The 23,390-nt window shown below is 40.0% G+C and overlaps 4 protein-coding genes across 5 annotated transcripts; 2 read left to right on the top strand and 2 right to left on the bottom strand.

The window, feature by feature from the left end:
* Positions 1-3,134, top strand: si:ch211-140b10.6 (protein POLR1D-like). Its single transcript, XM_056364470.1, has 3 exons — positions 1-158; positions 618-692; positions 2,587-3,134. Exons 1-3 carry the CDS (start codon positions 133-135, stop codon positions 2,912-2,914), a joined length of 429 nt encoding a protein of 142 aa, XP_056220445.1. The 5' UTR covers positions 1-132; the 3' UTR covers positions 2,915-3,134.
* Positions 3,135-3,269: 135 nt separating this feature from the next.
* On the top strand, positions 3,270-12,131 carry pdx1 (pancreatic and duodenal homeobox 1). 2 transcript variants are annotated; one of them, XM_056364468.1, is made up of 7 exons: positions 3,270-4,707; positions 5,248-5,374; positions 5,731-5,785; positions 5,896-6,032; positions 6,250-6,399; positions 6,629-8,958; positions 11,299-12,131. In XM_056364468.1, exons 6-7 carry the CDS (start codon positions 8,577-8,579, stop codon positions 11,682-11,684), a joined length of 768 nt encoding a protein of 255 aa, XP_056220443.1. In that variant the 5' UTR covers positions 3,270-4,707; positions 5,248-5,374; positions 5,731-5,785; positions 5,896-6,032; positions 6,250-6,399; positions 6,629-8,576; the 3' UTR covers positions 11,685-12,131. The 2 variants fall into 2 exon arrangements, with proteins under 2 accessions (XP_056220443.1, XP_056220442.1); XM_056364467.1 differs by lacking the exon at positions 5,731-5,785.
* A 58-nt stretch (positions 12,132-12,189) lies between these two features.
* Positions 12,190-13,137, bottom strand: urad (ureidoimidazoline (2-oxo-4-hydroxy-4-carboxy-5-) decarboxylase). Its single transcript, XM_056364469.1, has 2 exons — positions 12,898-13,137; positions 12,190-12,713 (listed from the first exon to the last, which is right to left on the bottom strand). Exons 1-2 carry the CDS (start codon positions 13,070-13,072, stop codon positions 12,364-12,366), a joined length of 525 nt encoding a protein of 174 aa, XP_056220444.1. The 5' UTR covers positions 13,073-13,137; the 3' UTR covers positions 12,190-12,363.
* Positions 13,138-13,699: 562 nt separating this feature from the next.
* flt3 (fms related receptor tyrosine kinase 3) lies at positions 13,700-22,995 on the bottom strand. Its single transcript, XM_056364466.1, has 24 exons — positions 22,903-22,995; positions 22,404-22,486; positions 21,666-21,817; positions 21,452-21,576; positions 21,192-21,303; positions 20,950-21,056; positions 20,544-20,719; positions 20,206-20,344; positions 19,895-20,072; positions 19,707-19,807; positions 19,458-19,572; positions 19,156-19,358; positions 18,943-19,055; positions 18,692-18,824; positions 17,797-17,901; positions 17,596-17,706; positions 17,300-17,456; positions 17,000-17,112; positions 16,712-16,827; positions 16,013-16,135; positions 15,786-15,897; positions 15,587-15,686; positions 14,737-14,842; positions 13,700-14,570 (listed from the first exon to the last, which is right to left on the bottom strand). The coding sequence occupies exons 1-24, from the start codon at positions 22,928-22,930 to the stop codon at positions 14,355-14,357; spliced, it is 3,024 nt and encodes a 1,007-aa protein (XP_056220441.1). The 5' UTR covers positions 22,931-22,995; the 3' UTR covers positions 13,700-14,354.
* Positions 22,996-23,390: the final 395 nt, after the last annotated feature.

Genomic DNA, 23,390 nt, shown 5'->3' with positions numbered 1-23,390 from the left:
GGCGGGAGGACCTCACAGAGAGGTAAACAAAAAGGAGGTTACGTTAATTAACGTGCAATCATCGATTTTAGATGAATTAACTGTGTTGCATTAATAGGCTATAGGTTGCAACGTGTAATTGTTTACGACGCGATGGCAGAGGACAACGAGCTGGAAAAGTACGTAACATTTTTGCTGTTTATCCTCAGTTAACGTATCCAGCTGCTGTTTGCACACACTTGTAGCTAGTGTTTCCTCCAAACCCGTAACACCCATCCATCAGTAGGGAAGGATATTTTTGGTCGACAGCTGTTCTGTTCTGTTGCGTTGTAAGACAAGTGTGAGTGTGTAGTGATTGTAAGGAAACCCTGCCACTGTAATAGCCACCATTAGCTGCCGGTGCTCTGTGGTTAAAGGTCGGCTAATTCAGTGCGGCGACTCTGCTGATTCAGCAGCTCGGGTCAAACCAGGACACTGCCGCTCACTAATGATTCACTTTCTCGTCTGCTCTCTGCATCACTATGTTTTCTTTCACTTAATTAAATTATTCTCCCCCTGGCTCCCCCTTAAGGTTTTGTGCCATCTTTTTCCTCAGTTTCTCCCCACCCCCTGATGTTTGTCTGTGTTTGTCTATCTAGGCGCGCGGTAGAGGAGCTCCTCAGGGAGACTGACAGGGCTCGGGTGAGAGCAGAGACCATGGGCCCTGCAGGATGGTGAGCACTCTGTTTGACATGCCATCTGTATCAGCCTGCACACATTTGTCATTTGTTGACATTTTACTGCTACTTATCATCTTAGCTGTACTTGCACTGGGGCAATTTTTGTTTGTTGAGTGTACAGCCTACTTGTGGTGTGTTTAGATGTAGTCTGTGCACAGTTCGCCCTGATCCATGCTATATTCTCAGCTGTTTTTTTTTTGTGTAGATTCCCATCAGCTTCTGTGACAACAAGAGCAGCTCCTCCTGAATGCATTTACAATTATTCAGTGAAAAAATGGTACATGCTCACAATAGACTGAACAATATTAATGAGGAACTGTGAGATAAACAACACAAAAATGAAAGTGACAATGGCCTCTCCATGATGTTGACACTTAGAGGAATTGAAATACTTATTTTAAATGAACTATTTACATCCCCTGATGAAAAAAACAGCAGAAGGGATATCTTATCTCCATTATAATCCTCTGGGATTAAAACCAGTGAAAATGGAATACAATCTTGACGTTTTATGAAAAAGTGTACATGACTTTCTGCCACCATGGTGTGATAATGAACTGTTCTCAGTGTGTCAGTACTGTATCACATCACTATGTTTGAGCTCTGTTGAAATTCCATTAATGGGTTTCTAATACTTTATACTAAACTATACATTTTCTGATCCTACTATATTGTTCTTGATAAGTGAAATGTTACTAATTACAGTTACTAATGTTTCTTCAAATTTTCATTGTGTGTAATTATTGGCCATCCTACAAAATGTCCTCATAATTATACTGATAAATGATATTGGTTAGCTAGTTATGAGATATTTTATTTTGTCAGTAATCCTAGCTAAATGCATTGTTGACTTTTTTACCTATTTTGTTTTGATGACTGCTTAATTTTAAATGATCAAAGTAAATTAAAATTCTTGCTATCAAGCTTTATTTATTCAGAGATCTCCTTTAAAAGAGAGACCTCAGGACACAGACACTAATAAAAGTGATCACAAAAATTATTAAGAATATCAACAAGTAAAGTTTTAAAGTCCCTCAAAGAATAGAGCATCTCCTAGTTCATTTAATGCTGCAGTTTATTCCAGCGGTATGATGTACAGTACTGGAAACCACCTCTCCCAGTTCAGATACAGTAGGAGCAGGGCCACAGCCAGGATTTTATAAATGCTGAGGTAATGAATCTCAGCCCCCCAACATAAGCACCCAAGACTCAGTTTTTTTTATGTTTAAAATTGCCTTAAATAAAATAAAGATTTTTTGGAGATATGACATTACATTTAAATGTATCTATTCTGCAGATGCTTTTATCCAAAGCGACTTACAAGTGAGGGACAAAACTAAAACTTAAGTACAGTAGGAGACCTGGGTGTAAGTACTAAGCACCACATCTATTCAGTATATCAGTAATGAAGTGCACTGAAAATGCATAGTAAGTGGTAGTTAGGCATGTTTGGGTGTTAGAGGAGTTAGGAGAGGAGTTGTTCTCAGAGGAGACGGGTCTTAAAGAGATTCCTGAAAATAGAGAGGGACGCCCCTGCTCTGATAGAATTTAGTAGCTTGTTCTACCATCGGAGAAGACTGAATCATACTGACATACTGAATTGTTCATTTATTTGTTGGAATATAAGTAGTCAAATTATGTTTAAGTGATGGAATCAATCTATGAAATACCCATAGTGTAACTGACTTTAGGTTGCTATGATCCCCAGATTCTTATAACAAAATGCAGGGGCACTGACCTAAGTGTCCTTAATGGCGTATTAATGAAAACACAGGTGTGCTGATGCTAGTGATCACATCCCTTGGTTTGTCATAGAGATAGATCCAACAACCTGGTGTGTCACACTGTCAAACATCAGAGTTAAAACCTTTGCTCACTTCTTTGTCAGGTTGAGGTGTCCCCTGCGGAGCACCAACAAGCGCTTCCTCCTCAACACCCTGCGCTCCACCGGCCTGCAGCGGCACCCCAGTGAACCCAGAGACGGACACTCTGCCACAAGAGGGCGCCTGAGCAATGAGACCCCGGACAGAAGCCGTGACCGCAGCAGATCACCTCCCAGAGACTACAGGGGCAATGGAGGTCACACAGACCATAAAAGTCATCACAGGCACAGCCGGAATAATAAAGACAAGAAAGAGGACAGAGACAAAGAGAGGAATTACAGACACAGAGACAGAGACAGGAGACATGGGGAAGATGGACAGAAAAGACAATGACTTCATGAATAAAGCACTTCTGTTTAGGGGAGGAACACTGCTTTACCTGAGGCCACTCCCTTTCTAGGGCGCAGTGGTGGACACTCCTCTGTTTTCTGACCAGCCAGCACACCTCACACAGCTGCTGGAGTACTGTTCACCTGGCATGTTAGAAGGAGCCAGAAAAGACACTGATTTCACTTTTTTTCTGCTAATAAAAAAGACTAAACTTTTTTCCACACAGCAGTGGACGGTTGACTTACATGTTAGTTAATTAACTGTAATTTTTTTGGATGTTACAACCATATTATAGGTTTAGTTGATTCCCTTAAACTGCTCACACATCCAGTTACTACACTCCACAAGAATAGGTCAAAACCTAGTATATGGCTAGACAGCATATGGTCAATGTGTGAAATTGATGACGTAGATGAAAACTGTTGGGAAGCGGCTGTAAACAACTGGCATCATTGCGTCATATTTGCATTCAGCCGAGTATCAGCTGGTTTCAGGTTTATCTGTTTGCCTCTCTCCTTCTCTCGGTGCTCATATACACAGTATTTTATTACAGCTCAATTCCCAATACAGATGTTCTCATTTACAACCTGTTCATGTTGTCAAACAATGGAACAAGTTTGAAATAGTCACCGAAATGTGGCAAATTAAGAGTACATGATAACCATTTCCAAGCTGCAGCTCTGAGCTGCTCCTGCTACTGTGATGAAAGTAGTTTATTTGCCTTAATAGGGGCAAAGCTCAGGGAACTGGAAGTGATACTCCGCTTCCCTGTAGCTCCCGAGCAGCCGGGAAACCAGAGTGGACGGGTGACTGCCTGTGACCAGAGGTGAACCTGTTTGCGCCAAATGATTTTGAAAGAGAAACGGTCAATGGGGAAACACCAACTCAGTCAGGTGGCTGACCAATGGTGGAAATATGATCAGTCAGTCAGGGACTGGCACCGCTGTTGTGGACATATCAATGCCAGTTACTTTACCTGCCAGTGTTGCTTATACTAAAAATGTTAATAGTAAAGTTAAAAAAGTAGTGAAAGTGAAAGTAACATTAGCTAATTCTGGGCATCACATTTTTAATACTGATATGAAACTTTGACCACACAAAAAAAACAAATGTTTCGATCAAATAAAAAAAAATGCCAGCAGCATTAGCTGGTGATTTGGACATGTCAAGTAAAACATACATTTACAATTATAATTATAACTCTTAAATTACTTAAGCTAATAAGATTGACCATGAAACATAATTTTCCTACTAGAATAAAATGTTTCAATGACTTTAGCTACTGAGTTTTCGCCTTCAACAACCTAACGTCAAGGGAAAAGTTCAAGCACCATTCGCTGCTATTTGTGCCCATCACAAATTCAATATTGATTTGAAATAAAACATTTATGGTACTTTCCAGCATTTTTTCCACTAAGAAAAAGGCGGTACGGCAAAAAGAAAACAATAACATAATGATTCTAAAGTGAATGCGACATGATGAAACCCGTCACTAACCTTTGTCCCCTCTCTTAACTTCTGGAGTCCATGGTGAATATGAAGGAACAAAATGCTCAGCTTAACCGATATAACACAGGAGCCCATGTGCTGGAAGCACAAACTTCGGCAGAGCTGGAAGAACTACAACAACCAGCGGCTTCCGGCTGTGCGCAGACTCGGTAGCAGCCTGAAGATGGCGTCTGTCAGGAGGCAGCCGTCTGTGTTGACAGTTTTAATTCAAATTGTTTTCTGTTGTGTCGTCTACTCTTCTGTCAGAGAGGAAACCCCGGCTGAGACGGTGCGTGTCGGTTAACTTTGTAAGTGTTGATAGCCGATCACATCAGCTGTTCTGTGTTATTTGTGAATGGCAGCTGATCAATAGTAGTGACGTAAGCTCAAATGACAAATTAAATGCTGTTTCAGGCTGAGGGAGCTGTAGTTAAAGTAGTCACTAAACAACAATCTCAGTTCTGCTTTTAAACAATCCTGTTATTTTACTGCCTCGTTATTCACTAAAATATTGTACTTAGCCTCATGAGCTGGGACAGTAAAATTTTCAAGCAAAAAAAAAAATCGTATCCTGTTGTTATAATATTCTATATGAATTAGCTGACTGGAAATGAAAAGCACAATGCAAGAGAAAGAGGAGAAAACCCCACCAGAGTAATGGTAACAGGGAAACAACATATCCATGGATGAAATACAATAACAGGATTATTGTGAAGACAAAACCCTTTTGAATAAGTTTTTTTAAATTATTTTCTGTTCTTTTGTTTTTAATCAAACAATAATGTTCCAGCTTTTAATTGAATGAAACACACCTCCACACATCATTTCTTGAAACACTGTTGTTCTAGTTCCAGACTTCCAGCAGCTTCATCCTGAGGCAGCGGGAAAACATTTTGAAAACTGGGCGGTGACAGAATCCTTACTGATGCACAGCGAGAGGGAAACTGCACTTAGTGCTGGATGACATGACACCAGGTAAGCCATTTCTTGTAGTAATATGTTATATTAGTTGGGCTGTAGTTGACCTACCTGGATCATTTGCGACTTAATGTCATGTTGGATTCACAATTACTCCAGTATCACCACCGTTATGTCTCCTCTGCTTCCCTCGGCCTTTCTGCCTCCACTTTTCTCTCCTTACTCTGTCTACCTCCATCTCTTTTGCAGTGTCCTTCCAACAGCCTGTGTAAAAAGTCGGCAAACAAATTCAGTCCGCATGATTTATAGCACATGGTTATTAATTGTCAGTTACTTTACCATGATGAAAAAAAAAAGCTTAAATGTCTCTCTGGCTTGTTTCCTCACTCAACATCAAATATGTTACTTTTTAGATTATGAAGAGAATTTAGTCTATTGGAAGCTGCTACACAATCAACACACTTAAAGGTACCAATCAACACCAAGACAGAAAAGAAAGAAAAACTGCTTTAGAAATATCGATTGTCATATATATCATACTATTTAAAGGTTAATGCAGCACTGTGTATTATGCTCAGTTTGTTTAGGTTGCTAAGGTGAGAGAGCTCTGAAGGTCCTGCCAACTCTACATCCCCCATCCATCTACAAGAGAGGAGGAAAAGCCTTCAGACCCACCACTGAGGAGTCCCACAGGTCATTTATTGACATGCAGCCTGTAAGTTTAGCTTTAGTTTTTCTAATTCAGTGAGGGTGGGTTTGTGTCCTGCCTGTTTAAGGCCTGGATGTTTGAAAGCAAAAAAAACTAACAGTGACTGTAAAAACAAACTCATAAATGATATATTTATGGGGCATTTCTATACTAATACAAAATAAGCTTGATAACTAAATGTCAGTTGTGTTGTAACACTAAGTGACTGATGTGTAATTAACAGGTGGAGACCAACATGGTTGAGTGTTTACAAAACCTTCTTGCACATTTTGTGCCCTGGAGATGAGATGAGGATGTGCCAGCCCTTCACGATGTTTGACATCAATTACACCAGGCAGCACCTCCCCACCTGGAACTTTCTCTGGCATGCGGTGTAATGTATATTATGTACATTTGTATTCACACATAATAATCTGTGTTTTGGCAGAAAAGTTGTAAAATGTCATTAAATGCACATTTAATAATAAAAATAAAAATAAAAATAACAATAATAATAATTAATATTATGTCCCGTAGTTACACAGCGGTGGAGTTACGGTTTGGTTTTCTTGGGGTTTTTTCAGTGTAAGATAAAATCATTTTAATGTTTTTTTTTCCCACAGATTTTCACATGAATCGGAATAAACTCTCCAAGAGCCATTACAGCTCAGAACATTTTATTTTCCATGTCCTCCTCTCTCACATGACTCGTGGTTTTGGCGTAATTCTGTTTCGCTTGCAGTCGAGGAGGTTTGATTTCAATTATAATGTCATTACCATTATTCACTGGTCACAATGTTTACATAAGCCATGCTGCTGTCGCCACTGGGTAAGCACATTTTATCGCTTGTTCAACTTTTTGACATGTATATACCGGCTATCACAAACGGTTTTGTTTGTCAAAGGAGAAAAAAAAAAAATTCCTGACACTCCTACTGGTGCCCAAGTCCTCCAATAAGTTGTTTAATAATCCTGTGACTAAACACATATAATATAGTATTTCTACCTGCTTTAGTACCTCTGGAAAACAGATGAACATTTGCTCAAGGTCTATCCAGATCTGGCCTTGGTCCATGTATTTAATGTAACACTCTTTTTTATTGCTCCGCATCCAGAGCGTTTTTATAAGCGTGGCAACTGTCAGTCTCTGTGGTCACGATTACCCATATGTCTATTATAGCAAAGTTAAAGCTGCATTATTCCTCGCTTAAGCCATTACGCAAAAGTTCTGTGTCTGTAAAGTCGTCTAAAATGCGTTTAACGCCCCTCATGCTTCATAAATCACGCTGTCCCTCTCCACTGTAGTGGGGGAATAGCTTCGGTTAACTGTTTCCTTCCTCTTTGAAACAATGAACAAATATAAACACCATTAAGCCATAGTGCAGGGGATGATTTGTATAGAATTGGTTTACTTGAACTTTATTGCATCGCTGAGTGCCCCATTAAGATACCATGGAAAGTGCCGTAATTGCTTTTGAAGAACTCAGTGCAAATAGTCTATAGATACACACTATCAAGGTAAAAGCCCCGTCGTCCTGTACAGTTACCTGGAGAATTGGAAAATTACACCCGTATTATAGCAGAGGCTCAAAATCTTGCATAAAGGCGCAGGTGAGCTCGCGGGCCTTTGGGGACACGCTCCGTGCGCGCGCCGGTTAATTGAGTTTTGTTGCTCTCTCCAACCTAATTGGGTTTTACCGCGAGAGCTGCTGTTTAATGGGGCGAACACACACCAGCTAAAGGCTAATGGCCAGCAAACATGGCGAGAGTGCAGCGGCTCAAGCGAGCCGCGTGTTTGCCATCGTCAAGGGCCCACGGTGCAGGGAGTGTGGGACCACACAGGCTAAATGGTGTTAAATGATGCATTTACAGACGTGTAATGGGTACATTTTAAAAGTCAGAAAGGTGTAGACAAACCGGGGGGTGTGGGGGTGGAGATGAGCTGTGGTGTTTGAGCTTTTCACCCGAGTTTCCAAGACAACTGTCTCTCCATCCAGGTCTCTTATCTCGCAGGTCAACCAATGTTTGCGCCCATCCGTATCGATTTATCAGCCGCAGTGTGCAGACAAGAGATCTATCCATATAAATTGTCGATGGCTACATTGTTTGAGGACAATCGTACATATCCTGCACTACAAATGCGTTTCTGTCGTGCGATCTAGACTAAGAAGGACCTCTATTCAATTTTTTTTTTTTTGTGTGTGTGGAGGCAGGGTCCCACAGATTCTGTTGCTCCTGTGCGCAAACACAGGTGAATGCCAGGTACCTAAACGTTGCGGTATTTACAGAGGGACATTGATTTACGCGCTGGCAGCCGTTCTGTTCAATTTACTGAAAACAATCTCACAAGCCGCAGAATATCCTGGAAACTGAGGGGCTATAGGTCTGCTGTTCTTAGCAAACAGTGAAACCAATGGCTTGTGCGCTGCGGAGTCACATGGTGACAGAGTGACACACCTGTGTGGAGCAGTGAGGGCCTCGCAGTTGCGCCAGAGGCAGGTAGAGCAGAAGGTCCACGCCGAGGCAGGGCGCAGGTTCGGTACATGTGTGTGCCTCGGGTCCTCGGCAGCCATGAATCGGGAAGATCATTACTACCCCTCGCAGGTTTTTAAAGACTCCTGTGCCTATCAGAGATCACAGGGTGAGGACTACAGCCACAGCCCGCCGCCCTGCCTGTACATGAACAGGCAGGTTCACTCCGTCTACACACCGCCGTCCATGGGAGCCCTGGAGCAGGCCAGCCTTCCTGACATTGCCCCCTCTTACAGTCTACCCAGCTTGCGAGAGGATCCAGGTGTCCCTCAGCTGCACCACTCGCAGGGGCTCCAGCAGCAGGCTCTCCAGCCAGCCGCAGGTTATGGAGACACGGGGGAGCAGAGCAGATATCACCTCCCTTTCCCCTGGATGAAAACCACAAAATCCCACTCACACACCTGGAAAGGACAGTGGGCAGGTAAACCCTCGAGCCGCTGCATATCAGTAAATGGCATTTCTTTCAAATCCCAATGAAGAGACAATCTGAAAGTGCAAACGAGATTTCCTTTTCTTTGATAACATTGTAACTGCTTATCAAACAAGGCTTCAATTTAAAATCCACGGATAGTTTTGTTTACAGCATTACTCTGTAGTCATAGCATTAACAAGTGTGTTTCACCTGAGTCTTTCTGAGGCCTGTAATGACATCATGCTCCCAACAATATGATCCTGGGTGTTTCAGTTTACCTTGTCAGTCAATTTGTAAAAGGCCCGGAAGGTCAGCGCTTGCTTTTATCAGACCTTATCTTTACAAAAATGTAGGTTTTGTCTTTTCAAAACATTTTCACAAATAACCATATCTTAAGCCATCAATGGCTGGATACTATAGAGTATAATAAGCTGTTAAAACAACCAAATCTACCACACTCGCTATTGATTGATGTAGACCTGGTAATAGACTAAAAGAAGAAAAGACCTGTGGGGGTTTATATTAACAGTGAGTTGTAGTTTGCAGTTTAAATTAAAGTCATTGAATCCTTTTCTTCATCACAACATTTAGGTTTTTATGGCTTTAATTATAACCAGTGGAAAGTATTTTTGTGACGAGGGGTTTGCGTAAGAGAAATGTTCGTGCCAAAGTTTCCTCTGTTAAAATGTGCCTATAAAGTTCTCAGAGGTTTCTCCTATCAGATCAACACTTCTGCTTCAGTGATTTAATATAGGCTATGAGTCATTTTAAGCATTGATCTATACTCAATACTATTCACTGTAGGCCGCAGAGATCTCTCCTGTGACATTGCACCCTACGTTTGGTGAACTTTTACGCACAGCTTTTGTGATACAATTCAGTGATAATTATAGCAGGTTGTATGAATAAAATGTCTATTTTTATTTCTAGATAATTCAAATAATTTTAGAAACAAGCTGCAAGCAGTTTTGAAAAAGTTGAGATGATATTAAAATAGGCTTTCATACCAAAGATGCAGTGGGAAACTGCAGGATATAGTAGGCCTGTTTCTAAAACAGGTCTACTATATATCCAAAGCAGTAAAAGATCATCACTGTTCTTAGTGCCATGACAAGTATGCATTTAAACCTTGAATGGCTAAACACGATTTTTGCTGTCATAAAAAAACATTACAATTAAAAGTTACATGCATGATTTAAAAAATAACAAAAATGTAGCCTGTATGGGAATACTCTCAATTTTACTTTCACTTTGAATCAACACAAAAAGAAGCTTGGAGAAAGATTTGTTTTCACTGTCAAATCAGTTTAACACTGAGCCAATATTGTTCTTTCCTGATCTGACTGAATATGGCCGATAAATTAAATGAAATATTTGGGTGATTACTGATTTTAGGTGTAATGTAAAATGTTATTTGAATTTGGAATAAATAGATTTTTCCCATCACGGTTGTTATTTTAACACGTGTTTAAGACTTAGACTATGACTTTGAGTCCATCGGTAAAATACAGGAGGTCATTCCCCAACTGAGTTAATTCACCAAACCGTGTCCTCATCCAGTCGAGGACTCCCAGGATTCCCGTAAGAGGGAGACAGGAAGTCCCGGCAAAAATAAGGTGTAGGCTGTAGCTCGGTGGATTTATATATAAAATCACTTGTCTCACTCTCTCCACATTTGTCTTCTAAAAAAAATTCTCCAGCAATTCATCCATAGAAAAAACAACAACTTTGCATCAAGAGCCTACTTTCTTCTCAAACCACATTCATTTCTCAATTCAAACTACTTTTATCACGTTGTCGCTTTATCTAATATCTGTTCACTGCAATGAATTTATGTGGGTCACCGTATGCACAAAATCCTACTGTTGAAAAATTAAACAGCAACCTATGGCTGACCTTAACCAAAATCGAAATCTTAATTTCCATTAAATTTTACCCTATAATCTTTACCTCCAAGATCTACATTAGAAATTAATTTTGTGATTTAAAAATAACAAATTTCCCCAAGGACCTATAACAGCTTTAGATCGTCCCCATAGCCTATCACCTGTTGCTTCCGAATCTCAACGCGAACTAAGGAAGTATGTTTTGGGTAAATCTTGAGTGATTCCTAAAGGAAATTCCTCCTAACATTACAAGTGAATAAATGTTTATTTTACCAGCTATCATAAGACAAATATCCTGTGTGGTTGCTGCATGCACTTCTATAAGCCGTCCAGTAAATTTCCAGTAATAAAACAAACAAAACAACCCATTATAATTATCATAATTAATGTAAACCAAAACTAACTTTAAAACATCTGATTTGCAAAGCCACTGGTAGGCTTCTAAATCTCTGTCCGTCTCCAGGGCCGTACGTGATGGCGGAGACTGAGGAGAACAAGCGCACGAGGACTGCCTACACGCGCGCCCAGCTGCTGGAGCTCGAGAAGGAGTTCCTGTTCAACCGCTACATATCCAGGCCGCGCCGCGTGGAGCTGGCGCTGACGCTGAGCCTCACCGAGCGCCACATCAAGATCTGGTTCCAGAACCGGCGCATGAAGTGGAAAAAGGAGGAGGACCGGCGGAGGGCGAGGGGGGGCGACCCGGACCAGGACTCCTCCATCACCTCCGCAGACCAGGGGGAGGCAGCGGGAGGGGTCTCCTCCACAAACGGACCTCACACCACTACACCGCCTGTTTCCCCGCTGCACGGTCACTCTCTCTCCGCGCCTGGGTCCAGAGAGCCTGCATAGGCCCACAGAAGGTACTTATCCTTTAGATTACGATCTAGATATTGCAGGAAACTTGTTTTTCCCAGAAACTATGGAAACCAATAGAAATATGCTACAAGGCCTATATTTCAAAGAAGCACCATTTCAGAGGATTTATATTTTTTAGAAAGCCCGTTCGGCTCATTATAGGCTGCTAACAGTGGACAGAGTGAAACAGCCTCTCCTAAAGTTAGGCTGAGAGATAGCATTATTTAAGGACCACCGTGATCTTTGGATATCAGTGTGTCATTTTTGGACTTAAGGGACTTTTGGGCACCAGATGGCATGCAGAGACCAAATCACGGAGGAGAGACCCCCCACCACCCCACCCACTTTAGAGGCAGCAACATGGATTCAGTTGCACAAACTGCTGCATGGCCCTTCTCACCTCAGAATTGTGAGAAGGCCTGTCAGGAATATGTATTGGAATATTATCAATGTGCACATGTGTATATAAACCCACATCATTTAAATTGAGAAATTGCAATCAATGTTTCACTTATTTTATTGTTTGAAAAAGTCATTAAGATGAATGAATAGTACACATAATAAATTTGGAATAAGACAAATATCTCAGGTCTGATAGCAGTGACAGTCTTTACGTCCAGGAGGTTAAACTGGCACAGAGGTGAAAACCAGCATAAACTCCAGTAATTGAAGGTCACAACTTGTTTGGCGCGTCAGTGAGCACGAGACCCTGGAGGCGCAGGCGGCATATTTTCTTCACCTCCTCGATGCCGCGCGCCCTCTCCACCGCGCGCTCGTTCTGACAGCGTTCGGACAGCTGCCGTAAGATGTTCGCCTTGTCGTTCATCCGCGCGCAGATGACAAACGGGAACCCAAACCGCTCTTTGTACTCCTCGTTGAGCCGGGTCATACGCGAGGCTTCCGCGGAATTCAGCGAGTCCAGCCCGGCTCGTGCCTGCTCCTCGCGAGACTCTAGGGTCAAGGTGCCCCTTTGGAGGTCCCTGCCAGCGAGGTCCGGGTGACACCTGAGGATCCCCTCTTTACCTTAACACATGATCACTGATTACTGCATTCAATTTAGTTCATATAAAGTCTATCAGTGCCGTTACGCACAGAGTAAATACCATTTATAGGGACTAACAGCCCCTAAAACAGCCAGCCAAAGTTTCAGCAGAGTTGAAACAGAAAATATAACAAAAAGTTAATAAAATGTAGGTCTGTGTCTCACCTGATTCTGGCAGAGAATCGATGAACTCACTAATAGCAGCCTCCAAAGCAGGCAAGCTCACAAAGGGACGCCTCGACCACACAGATGCTGTTATAATGGGACATTTCTCCACCACATTGCCAAAAATATTCACAAAATCCTCATAGGGAAGAGCATTTACTGCGTTGATGTCCATGGCTCTGTGGGGACACTGTTTAGTGGTTGCACAGCTAGTGTTTAATGACCTTCGGACAATACTAGGGTTATTGTGCTGGTGGACACACGGAATAAGCCCCTCGAAGCCCGGCTGTGGTTAATAATTCACTAGTCAGATTCAACAGCCAATCAGCTGATGTATGGGAAGAGGAGTCCATTTAAGAGTTTACAAGAAAGTAAAAAACGTTGATGCAAATTTTAGATGCAGGTCGATTTCTTCGAAGTGCAAACTCTGATCTCTGGCGTCATCTAGCGCTTAAAGACAGCAACTGGCAATTATCCACTTTGTCAGGTATGTATATAGCCTATAAAAGTGGTTAGACCTGGAGGTCACCAGGGGGTCACAAGATGGTTGAGTGCATACCATTTCTGTACTTTGTCTTTTATTGTGAAATGCCGGTTAGTTATTTCTCTGAACATCTGTAAACATTACTCAAATAAAACAATCTGAGAAGGGAAAAATCACTGTTTGGTTGAGTTGAGAGTTCACACATAATGAGGGGTCACACATACAGATGGCCTCATTTCAAGTCAAAAAGTCAAATCATCAAATCATCAGCAAACGACAGATCTACATTGCAATCACCAGTTTTCCAGTTTTGACCAGTTTGAAATATGTAAAGTATATTTTATTACTTAAACATGTTGATACAATTAAAATATATATATAGAAAGCTTTGTCAAAATATATAAATGTGTATAAATAGCTGCTGATACAAGGAAATCCTTGCCATTACAATGTCTAACAATGTTTTAAAGCAGAGGGTTGTTGCCGTACAGTAACAGTGGAATACACGTATAATACAACTTAAAGCCAAAAGTTAATAAATTGCTCCAGTATATTGTCCTAATTTAGATGAAAGTTACAACCCCTGATTTACATGTCTTTATTATAAACCCTGAGAATATTTCAGATTCCTTTACAAAACCTGTTTTTAATTTTTAGCTGCACAATAAAAAATGATAAAAATATAAAAGAATAATGTATTTACATTCAGAACATATTATTATAGTGATTTTCTTCGATCCTAGCCTATATGTATAATAAAAATACTTACTTAGAACATTATGTGAAGTTATTTGAAATACATGCAACAGTTTTCTTATTTAAACCCACCTATGGTTTTAAAATATGTTTACAATATTTCATTAAAATATAAAAGAAGTGCACTCTACAATATATATGTTGAGATTATTGTATAAACTGTTTACAAATACAGATAAAATGGTTTGAACATCAAAATGGATCAAGTGATAAGTGATCACTCCCTATCAGATGGTTTGACAAGTTTCTCCTCAGCTGCCTCAGTGTCCAAGTCAGACGTTTCTGCTTTGCTCTCTTCAGTTGCACGGGTTCGACAGTAGTCGTTGGCCGACTGCGTCTTGTTCTCATCCTGTTGTGCCAAGGCAGAAATGTCGAGATCGGCTGGTGCGTTATGGTAGTCGTTGGAGGTCTGGTCGAGCATGTTGTGGTACAGCTGAAAGAGGAAGGAGGTTGTTTATGAAAAGGAAGGAAATTAGATGATAGTGCAACTTATAGATAAGATACAACGTTTACACTCTGTGCTTCAAGTCGATTATTCCTAAATAATCATTTGAGTAGATTCTACACTAAATATGTTGAGCTTTGCTCTACAGGCCTACCTTCTCCTCTCTGTCTGTCAGATGGTCACACATAAAGGACACCAGTTTGGAGAATGAAGGGCGGTTGCCGGCATCCAGGGCCCAACACTTACACATCATCTCATACCTGGAGAACAAAGACAAGTTAAAAGGAGATTTTATACATACAGTGGCTGTGGTAACTTGAAAGACTTCAAGTCTATGAAGATAATTCAGTTATCCATCATATCCAAGTCAAGGGCAGCTGGATTACTGTATTTGCTTGGTCTGGAGGATAGTGGTGGAAGTACTCAGATTTTTTACCTTGGTAAAATTATCAACATAATAATGTAAGTATTGTCAAATGTCCAATTTTGCTGTATTACATATAGATTATATTATTGGATAATGGTTGCTGATGTATTAATGTGTAAATTGCATTTTACTGGTGTAATCTGGTCATATGCTGTTGGGCAGTTCAATCTCTGACAGTGAAAATGTCACAGTTTTATAAAGACAATTCTGGCTACAGTTGGGTCTATAGTAAAAAGTAAAAAAAAATACTATGTGTGCAGTTAGTTTAACCAGTTTGTAAATCATATGAACCTGTCTGAAGAACTGACTTTATCGTGAAGAAAGCTGAATTGTTGCATTACAATTAAGAAAACTGAAATGTAATTTTACCAAACAATGAAATGTAGTCAACTGGAAGTATAACATGGAAATACTAAAGTAAAGTAGAAGTAGGCAGTAAAAACCCGCATCAGTGTGCATATTTTTACTGCTCCCCATAATTGTTTTAAATTATTAAAATATCAACTCTTATCAAGACAATGGACAGTTTTTTTTTTACATCATCAAATACTGTTGCATGCAGACTGAAGACACCTACACGGACTCGTTGGCATAGTACGGACACTCCATCTTAAATCCTCTCTCAATCATCGAATAGAACGTGTGGTCCACCTTCATCCCAGGATACGGAGTGACACCTGAAACCCATAAATAAATAGGTGATTTAATGTTAAGTGTTGTGGAGGAGCAGACTTTAAACGTACTGCTCATGGAGAGTACTTGTCTGTGAGAGCTACCGAGTGAGAAGATCTCCCAGAGCAGAATGCCATAAGCCCAGACGTCACTCTTCATGGTGTACATCCCCTGGAAGATGCTCTCTGGTGCCATCCACTTCACTGGTAAACGCACCTGAAGTACAAGCGAAGCCATGTCACCCCCAGAATGTGTGAGAAGTGATGCAAGACAGACAGGATTTAGAAACAAACCAGTGATGTGAAACAGGCGCCGGTGTTATCTTACATACATTTCCTCTCACAACGTAGTTGCAGTCGTTGTCGATGTCTCGGGCCAGCCCAAAGTCGCCAATTTTCACTAGTCTGCCCTTTGTCACTAACACGTTTCGAGCTGCAAGGTCTCTGTGGATACACTGCAGATAGACAGGACCAGTGTATTTACTATCACATGCATAATCCACAAAGACCAAATCCATAACGGCCATTTTGTGCTCTCTGTTTTATGTTAATTTATTGAATTGACATGTTTTTTGAAGTTTGTTCTGGAGGCACTATCAGTATGTGACAACAGTTTTACATTCATGTTTTATAATGTCCAGCAGTTGGAGAGATAAGCTAGGAAAGTTTTTAAAAATGTTTTTCATATCTACAATATAACACTGTGTATGCATGTTGGTAAAATGAAGTATATGTCTCTTTGAAAACAAATTCCTTTTTATTCTTTTTTTAGGGCTGAAACAAATTATTTTATTATCCACGCATCTGCAGATTATTTTCTAGATTGATTGTTTGGTGTCTAATATGTAAAAAATCTACATGAGAATGCAAATCAAATTTTCTCAAAGCCTAAGTTGATGTTTAAGTAGTTTGTTTTGTGTGATTAACAGTCCAAAATGACCAGATTATAAATCTAATATCAAGTAGTAAAGAAAAAATGTAAATCCTCAAAACTGAGAAGCTGGAACTACAGTTTGTCCTTTGTCTCTTACATTCTTGGAGGAGAGGAACTCCATGCCCTTGGCCACTTGGAGGGCAAAGCTCAGCAGGTCATCAAATGTCAGGGCTTCTTGGTCTTCATCAGGATCGTCTTGGTTTTCATAGATCTCTGGGTTTGCGGATGAAAAGAGACGAGTTAGGATCAACACAGAAGAGAGGGAACTGTTACTCTCTGGTCAAGCAGATCCCCTTTTTTTGCACTTTGATGAGCTCATGTTGATATTTTAGTTTATCTCTTGACAACACGCATGTTCTCCGGTCTTTAGATGGTATTTTCTAACCTTCATACATGTGCATGTCACTGGAGTTGAGGGTGAGGAGGCTGATGTCCTCCTGCCCCCTGGTGGTAGCGGCATGCATTGGCACATAATTGTCCACTGTTAGTTGCAGCTCACTGTGAAAACAAAAAAATGATGTGAGTGATATTGTAATGTTAAACCAGGGTTCTAAAAGAATAATTAAATATATCTCTACCTATGTTTATAGAAACTAGTCTTTATGTTTGCCCTGTCCTGTGCTGACCTCTTTCCTTAACTTCCCTCACTATTGTTCCTCTTGTTCATTTGCCTTTATGTCCTCACCAAGAGTTTTTCTTAGGCTGCAGGTTGTGGTAAAGGCTGCTGAAACGGTCCTTTTTGAAAGCATCGGTCACAGACTTGTGGTAGCGCTCACTGTTGGTCTTTAGGTAGTTCAGCAGGTCTCCATAACAGCAGTACTGGAAAATCAGGTATATGGGTCCTACACGGGGAAAACAAATAAAGATTAGCATCAGCAATCACGACAGGTACTGTATGCTAAATTCCTTCTTAAGATGAAATAGATCCGAGAAAAAGTGTGCAGTATATGTGTGTAATACATAGATGTACTGTAAATGTACCTGAGTTTGTGCATGCCCCAAGCAGGTTAACAATGTTGGCGTGGTGACCGATGTGAGTCAGCATCTTGAGCTCTGACATCAGTGCCTCCTTCTCCACTGTCTGGTGTTTCTCTGCAGGGTCAGTCACCACATCAGCCACTGAAGTCAACTCTATAACATTTTTTGCATTTCACTCGTGGAATAAATATATGAAACACTGACCTTTGAGCATCTTTACAGCCACCTGCTGAGAGACTCCAGGCTTGTTGATGCCGTAGGCCGTACCTTGGAGCACCATGCCAAAAGCCCCAGAGCCAAGTTCTTTTCCTGCAGATGACACAATAATATAATAAAAACAACAAAATCATTTCATTTTTTTTTCACACTGACCTTGCAAGAGAGTGTAGCTCTATTGGTACATCTTAATGAAACTTGGAATATTATCATAAAACAGTCTGGAAGTGGTGAAAAGCAACTAAATACATTGTGTAGATACATTTTTAAGATTAAACCAGTTGTTCCCAACTTTTTTGTCTTCTGGCCCTTTATAAAAATAAAAAAAACACTGCCTAGTTGGGACCCCTTGTCACTCTTCAGATGTAAATGAGCTGATACTGGTTCTACCAAGGAGTCATTTCCATTCTAATCTTCTCGGATGGTTTCATTTAAAAAACTATCCAAGGCCAAAAGAGTTAAAACTCACATCAAAAATATCACATGAAAGCAAAGATTGGAATCATGAAAACTAATTCACATTATTGTGCCATCAATAACCCCTCACATTTACAAAGGGGCATCTGACCTGAGTATTAAACTAGCTGTAAATAAAGTAATTCAAACTAGCTCCACCTTGACCAGCTATAACAATAAAATGCTGCTTACACACTGATGCATCAGTACTAACAATTTCATATATCAATCACAGGGCAATATTTTTTTCCAACACTAGAAAATTTAGTTGATAACACTTTTGTACTTTTACTTAAATAGGATTTTAAGTACAGGGCTTTTACTTATATCTCTATAGTGTTGTATTTTTACTTGAGTAAAGGATCTGAGGAGTTCTTCCACCACTGAAGTGCTGTGTGCCGTGTCTCATGCCTTGTGTAATTCATACCCAGTTCCAGGTTCTCCCTGGGAAACTCCCATCTCAGATCGTATTCAAAGTCCTTGAAGTTGATGTAGATGTAATCATTGTCATTGGGTCCAACCATCTGGATGATCTGAAGCTGGGGCTGATACTGGGGTTTCTATTGGAAGCAAAATGGGATGCAGTGATGTCTTCACATTTCTGTGCTTGCATGTGTTTGTTTGTGTGTGTGTGTGTGTGTGTGTGTGTGTGTGTGGATGCTGATGTGTAAAACATACCTTTTTTTTGACAAAGTACATGAGCGCTATAATGACCGCTGCCAAAGCCAGAAGCAGGAGCAAACTGCCTACTTTCAGCATCATTAAGCTTTTGTCGTCAGTCCTTTGAGTGCCTAAAAACAGTGATGTTTAAAGAACAGTTTCTAATGACATCAATGTCATAAAAATACAAGGCATTCATTTAATAATTTTGTAATGTGAAAAAGATCTCACTGCTCATGGAGGACTGGTATAAGGGTCCGAAGTATATTGATTTGGAACACCAGAAGCCAACTGAATTTGTGAGGCAAAATTTTAAATGGTGGTCATGCGCTGGATCTCTGCTGAGTGAGTTCTTGATCGTTTTGTTGCAGAGGACATCAGAGTCTGTTTTAAAGGTGTCTGGGATCTCTTTCCAAAAAGAATCTGTACCACAACTGCAATGAAACAAAGAGTGGGGACTTGAAAAAATCTGAATCTGTGCACACCAGGGTTACAGTGCCCTCTGACCTGAGCACGTCTGACAGTTACCATACCTGTCATCTGGTGAAGAACATATCATCCAGGTATAATTTGCTGGCACAAGAGTCACAGTCTCAACGGTGAGGGTATCATCACTGCTGTTAACCTTCAAAATGAATTGCGGTTCGTCTGAAACAAAATCCGTGGATTTGTAAGCTTTGCTCGATTTAAACTATGCAAAATAACAGTGATAGAACTGTGCAGAGGTTATATTATTAAACAAATACCACACACACACACAAACACACACAAATCTCTCTTACCAACAACACAAACTGATATAGTCTTTGTTTCTTTTTGTCCTCCAGCTTCCAAGTGTAACTCGTAATCTCCTGATTCGAGTGGATCACATAGCTTCACAGTCCTGAGAAAACAGTGTTATAGTCATCATATCATCCTCATATATAAGTTCATTGAGCTGAGCTCCAGAAACATCACTCCCTGGAATTACCTGTGTTTTGTTACCAATTTGTCCTTGGTGCATTTAGTTTTAGTTTTATCAGGAGCCTGCCAGGAACAGTGCTGGAGTACAGGGTGGTAGCTGACACTGGCTTGCAAACAGGAGCTAGATGCATCCTTAGCTGATATAATCTTGTTCTTATCCAACTGGACAGAGAGGAAACCTTCAGCTGAAGCAACACGAGAATAAAATCAGTACAAAATGCGCCTAAATTTTATAAACAACAAGAATCATTTGGAATTTTTCAGTTGTAATTAAAAAAACATAGAGAAAAGAAAAAAAAAAATGAAATGAGCTCTAACCCTGGACATGAATGGAAACAGACTTAGTTTTTTTTCCTGGACTCTTGCAGGTGTATGTACCACTGTCCTCCACACTAACTGACTCGATGAACAGGTAGATCATCAGACTTCCATCATGTGAGTCCTTTTTAATGCACATCTGGAAGAAAAACATATAGTTATGATTTAAATGGAGAAGGTCCATACAGTTATTTGTGTTTATATCTCAGGCCGAGAGTATTGAAATATGGTGGGTTAGTTTAAAAACAATCATAAAGGGAAATAATTCACATTTGTTCACATGAAAATATATATATTTTTTAAGAATCTATTTTGTCGCAGTAGAAAATTAATTGTACCTTTTTCTTGACTTTGGAAGAACAGGTTAATGTTGTGCTGTCCAGTTTTTTCCCAGCTTTCTCCCACACAAGCTTTGGAAAACCAGAACGACTCATTCGTGCACGAAGCAGTAAAGACTGTCCAGGGCTCAAAGTCGCATTAGAAACCTCATCATTCGGTAGACCCTCTTCTAGATCTAAAACACACAGTAGGGCATTGAATCACACAACAGACTTGAGTCTGACTAATTGTTTGCTACAGCATGAGTAATTACAGATGCTTGCTGGGCTGTAAACTGCTTCTCCTCTGACTTTTTCAGGTGGTTGAAGTCCGAAGCTGAGCAAATTAGCTTGATTTTGCAATCATTTACCATGGAAAAATATTTTGTAGGATGCATCTGCTCAATTTGTTTAAATATTTAATTACCGTAGTCATACAGTTGGGAGCACTCTTCTCCTGCAGCATTCGTGGCACAGCATATCACTCCTTTATCAACATATTGGGTACTTGATACTGTGCTCCCTGTCTCTCCTCTTTTCAAAAGGAGGAGAAGTATTATTATTCAGAAAATTGTGCTACAATGAGAAGGATTTTTTGTAAAGTTAATGTCAGTACTGTTATCAGTTAAAACACGCTCTGAATTATTCATGTAATGGATATCATCTTACCCAGACCATTTAATTGTAGACTTTGGGCAGCTCTCTGAGATGCATGTGAAATCGGGGGAATACATGGTCTTATCTACACCCTCCAGTGTCAGCTGTGGTTTTGTGGGATGTTCTAGAAAAAAGTATTAATTAAATTGTTAACATTGTTTTACTACCACTAATTTATCAGCATCAAACCGTCTAGTGTGTGTTTGCTGCATGTTAAGTGTTGGACTGAGAATTGTAGAGAGGTGATTAGATACAGAAGTGCTTTTACTCACTCATTACCACATGTAAAGACACAGTCATTGAGGACTTGGTCCCATTGCTGGTTTCACAGCTCAGCGTGTACTCCCCAGAATCTGTCTCAGAGAGCGGTGGCAGGACTATCGAGTCATTCCTCTTACTGATAAAGTGTATGAAAAGGCATCTGATTAATCATAATTACACAGAAAGGGGAAACACACATTAATACACACAACAATGTTCACATACAGTATCATTACTGGGTCTTTTCCTCTGATCCAGTGACAGACAGGGTATCCATCGAAGCCGTCTGGGGAGATGATGAGTTTCTTACCAACACACACTTCTAGGTTGACAGGACCACTTGCATTCAGATAATCAGCTGGCGCAAAACATGCCACCTGGAAGACAAAACGCACCATTTAATCACTTACTTTAAGTAGAGCTCAGTGCAGCAGCATGAAACCATCCAGTATTCATTTCTGTTCTGATGAACAGAAATGAAACAACACTAGTCTTAGTGACATTTCTCTTGCTGAGGGTTTTACAACCTCTTGCTGCTCTGCACTTGTTGCAAAGATTTTCCAAAGTCTGTTTCTTTATTGCAAAGTGAATTATTGACTCTTAAAGATATTTCACGTAACTTTGTTTCATGAGAAAACAGTAGCAACTGGTGACACTTGAGCCAACAATAGGCCAATGTGTTAGCTGTAAAAACCTACATTAAAGTATCACATTTAGTAAAATCACTCCAAATGTACTATATGCCCAATGTCTCCTCTGGACTATAGACCAGTGTTTTAAGCATATCATTGCATGCACATTTTAGTTCTCATTTCATGTGCATCTACTGGAGCTTTCCAAAAAAAAAAAAGAAAAAAAAAATTATAATGATGTTTCAGAAACATACAGTAACTCAGACAGATTTACATACATGAATTCATTTGAGCTGTTGAGTTAAAACATATAAACGATCGTCGACTTTACCTCATCATTGGGTTCACACCGCTGACTGTGTGCTGACATGACTTCAAGGGAGAGGACCCCGACAGCACACAGCAGGAGAAAGGCTGAAAGACAGAAAATGTTCTTCATTTCAAATGTTTGTATGTGCTCTCTTAGTAATTTAAAAATAAAAACAATTCAAAGAAATAGAGCCTTCATGAAAACGCAAATAAGAAAATAAGTGTAATGGAAAAAAACGTTTTAGGAATATGAACAACACCGTTATGATGATAAAGTAAGTGCTTAATTAATGCCTTTCCACCAAAGACATAGTGCTATATTTTTAGAAGCCTACTGAACATTAAGCTATATTTTATATATACAATATATAATATATATTATAATAATATAATATATAAATATTTTTGAAAACCTGATTAAGCCTAATCTTCTTTATTACACTGACAAACACATACACTATTGTGGTGTAAGATTTTGATAGCTGTTTACTCCAACGGGGCTTCTTGATCTCAGAACTCACCTGCACTCATATTTGTCTGCCTCCGCATCGATGCTCTTTTTGTCACTGTCACATACTCGTTACCGGTCAGACTGCGAAGCTTTGATGTGCAAGTGGAGTTCAAGTTGCTTTAAACAGAGGAAGTGATGACGTTGTCAGTCACGCCTGGCAGTAGTTTTCACAGCTCCCCGGTTGGGTTTTGTTGCGCGTCCATTCCTGCAAATCCTGCAAATGCTGCGAGTGGTCAAAAAGATTGAACGGCCAAAGACTTGCTCAGAGTTAAGTGCAATTAATTCTCACACTTTGCAAAATGAAACCATATTATTTTACACATTGTTATGAAATATGCCTTGTTTAAAATGTGATGTCACCAAAAACTCTTACTGGACTCTACTTAGAAACTGATTGCCTTTAAATGTCTTATAAAATGTAAAGTCATTTTATAGGCTGCATTTGAATTAAAAAAAAAAAAAAAGGGAATACACCTCCCCTATAAATATACAAAATAT

This window comes from Seriola aureovittata, chromosome 20 (genome assembly GCF_021018895.1).
Source record: "Seriola aureovittata isolate HTS-2021-v1 ecotype China chromosome 20, ASM2101889v1, whole genome shotgun sequence".
In the NCBI taxonomy this organism is placed as follows: domain Eukaryota; kingdom Metazoa; phylum Chordata; class Actinopteri; order Carangiformes; family Carangidae; genus Seriola; species Seriola aureovittata.
Note: the sequence above shows the minus strand (reverse complement) of the source record. Positions and strands in the feature narration are given on the sequence as shown.

Bases quoted from the DNA above. Each gene is read 5' to 3' on its own strand.
- si:ch211-140b10.6 (XM_056364470.1), top strand. From the start codon at position 133: ATGGCAGAGGACAACGAGCTGGAAAA. The intron at 159-617 runs GTACGTAACATT...TTGTCTATCTAG, and splicing joins GAGGACAACGAGCTGGAAAA to GCGCGCGGTAGAGGAGCTCC. The intron at 693-2,586 runs GTGAGCACTCTG...CTTCTTTGTCAG, and splicing joins ACCATGGGCCCTGCAGGATG to GTTGAGGTGTCCCCTGCGGA.
- pdx1 (XM_056364467.1), top strand. From the start codon at position 8,577: ATGAATCGGGAAGATCATTACTACCCCTCGCAGGTTTTTAAAGACTCC. The intron at 8,959-11,298 runs GTAAACCCTCGA...GTCCGTCTCCAG, and splicing joins CTGGAAAGGACAGTGGGCAG to GGCCGTACGTGATGGCGGAG.
- urad (XM_056364469.1), bottom strand. From the start codon at position 13,072: ATGGACATCAACGCAGTAAATGCTCTTCCCTATGAGGATTTTGTGAAT. The intron at 12,714-12,897 runs GTGAGACACAGA...TCATGTGTTAAG, and splicing joins CGATTCTCTGCCAGAATCAG to GTAAAGAGGGGATCCTCAGG.
- flt3 (XM_056364466.1), bottom strand. From the start codon at position 22,930: ATGCGGAGGCAGACAAATATGAGTGCAG. The intron at 19,573-19,706 runs GTAAGAGAGATT...ATTTTGTTTCAG, and splicing joins TATATCAGTTTGTGTTGTTG to ACGAACCGCAATTCATTTTG. The intron at 14,843-15,586 runs GTAGGTGTCTTC...TTTGTTCTCCAG, and splicing joins TACTATGCCAACGAGTCCGT to GTATGAGATGATGTGTAAGT.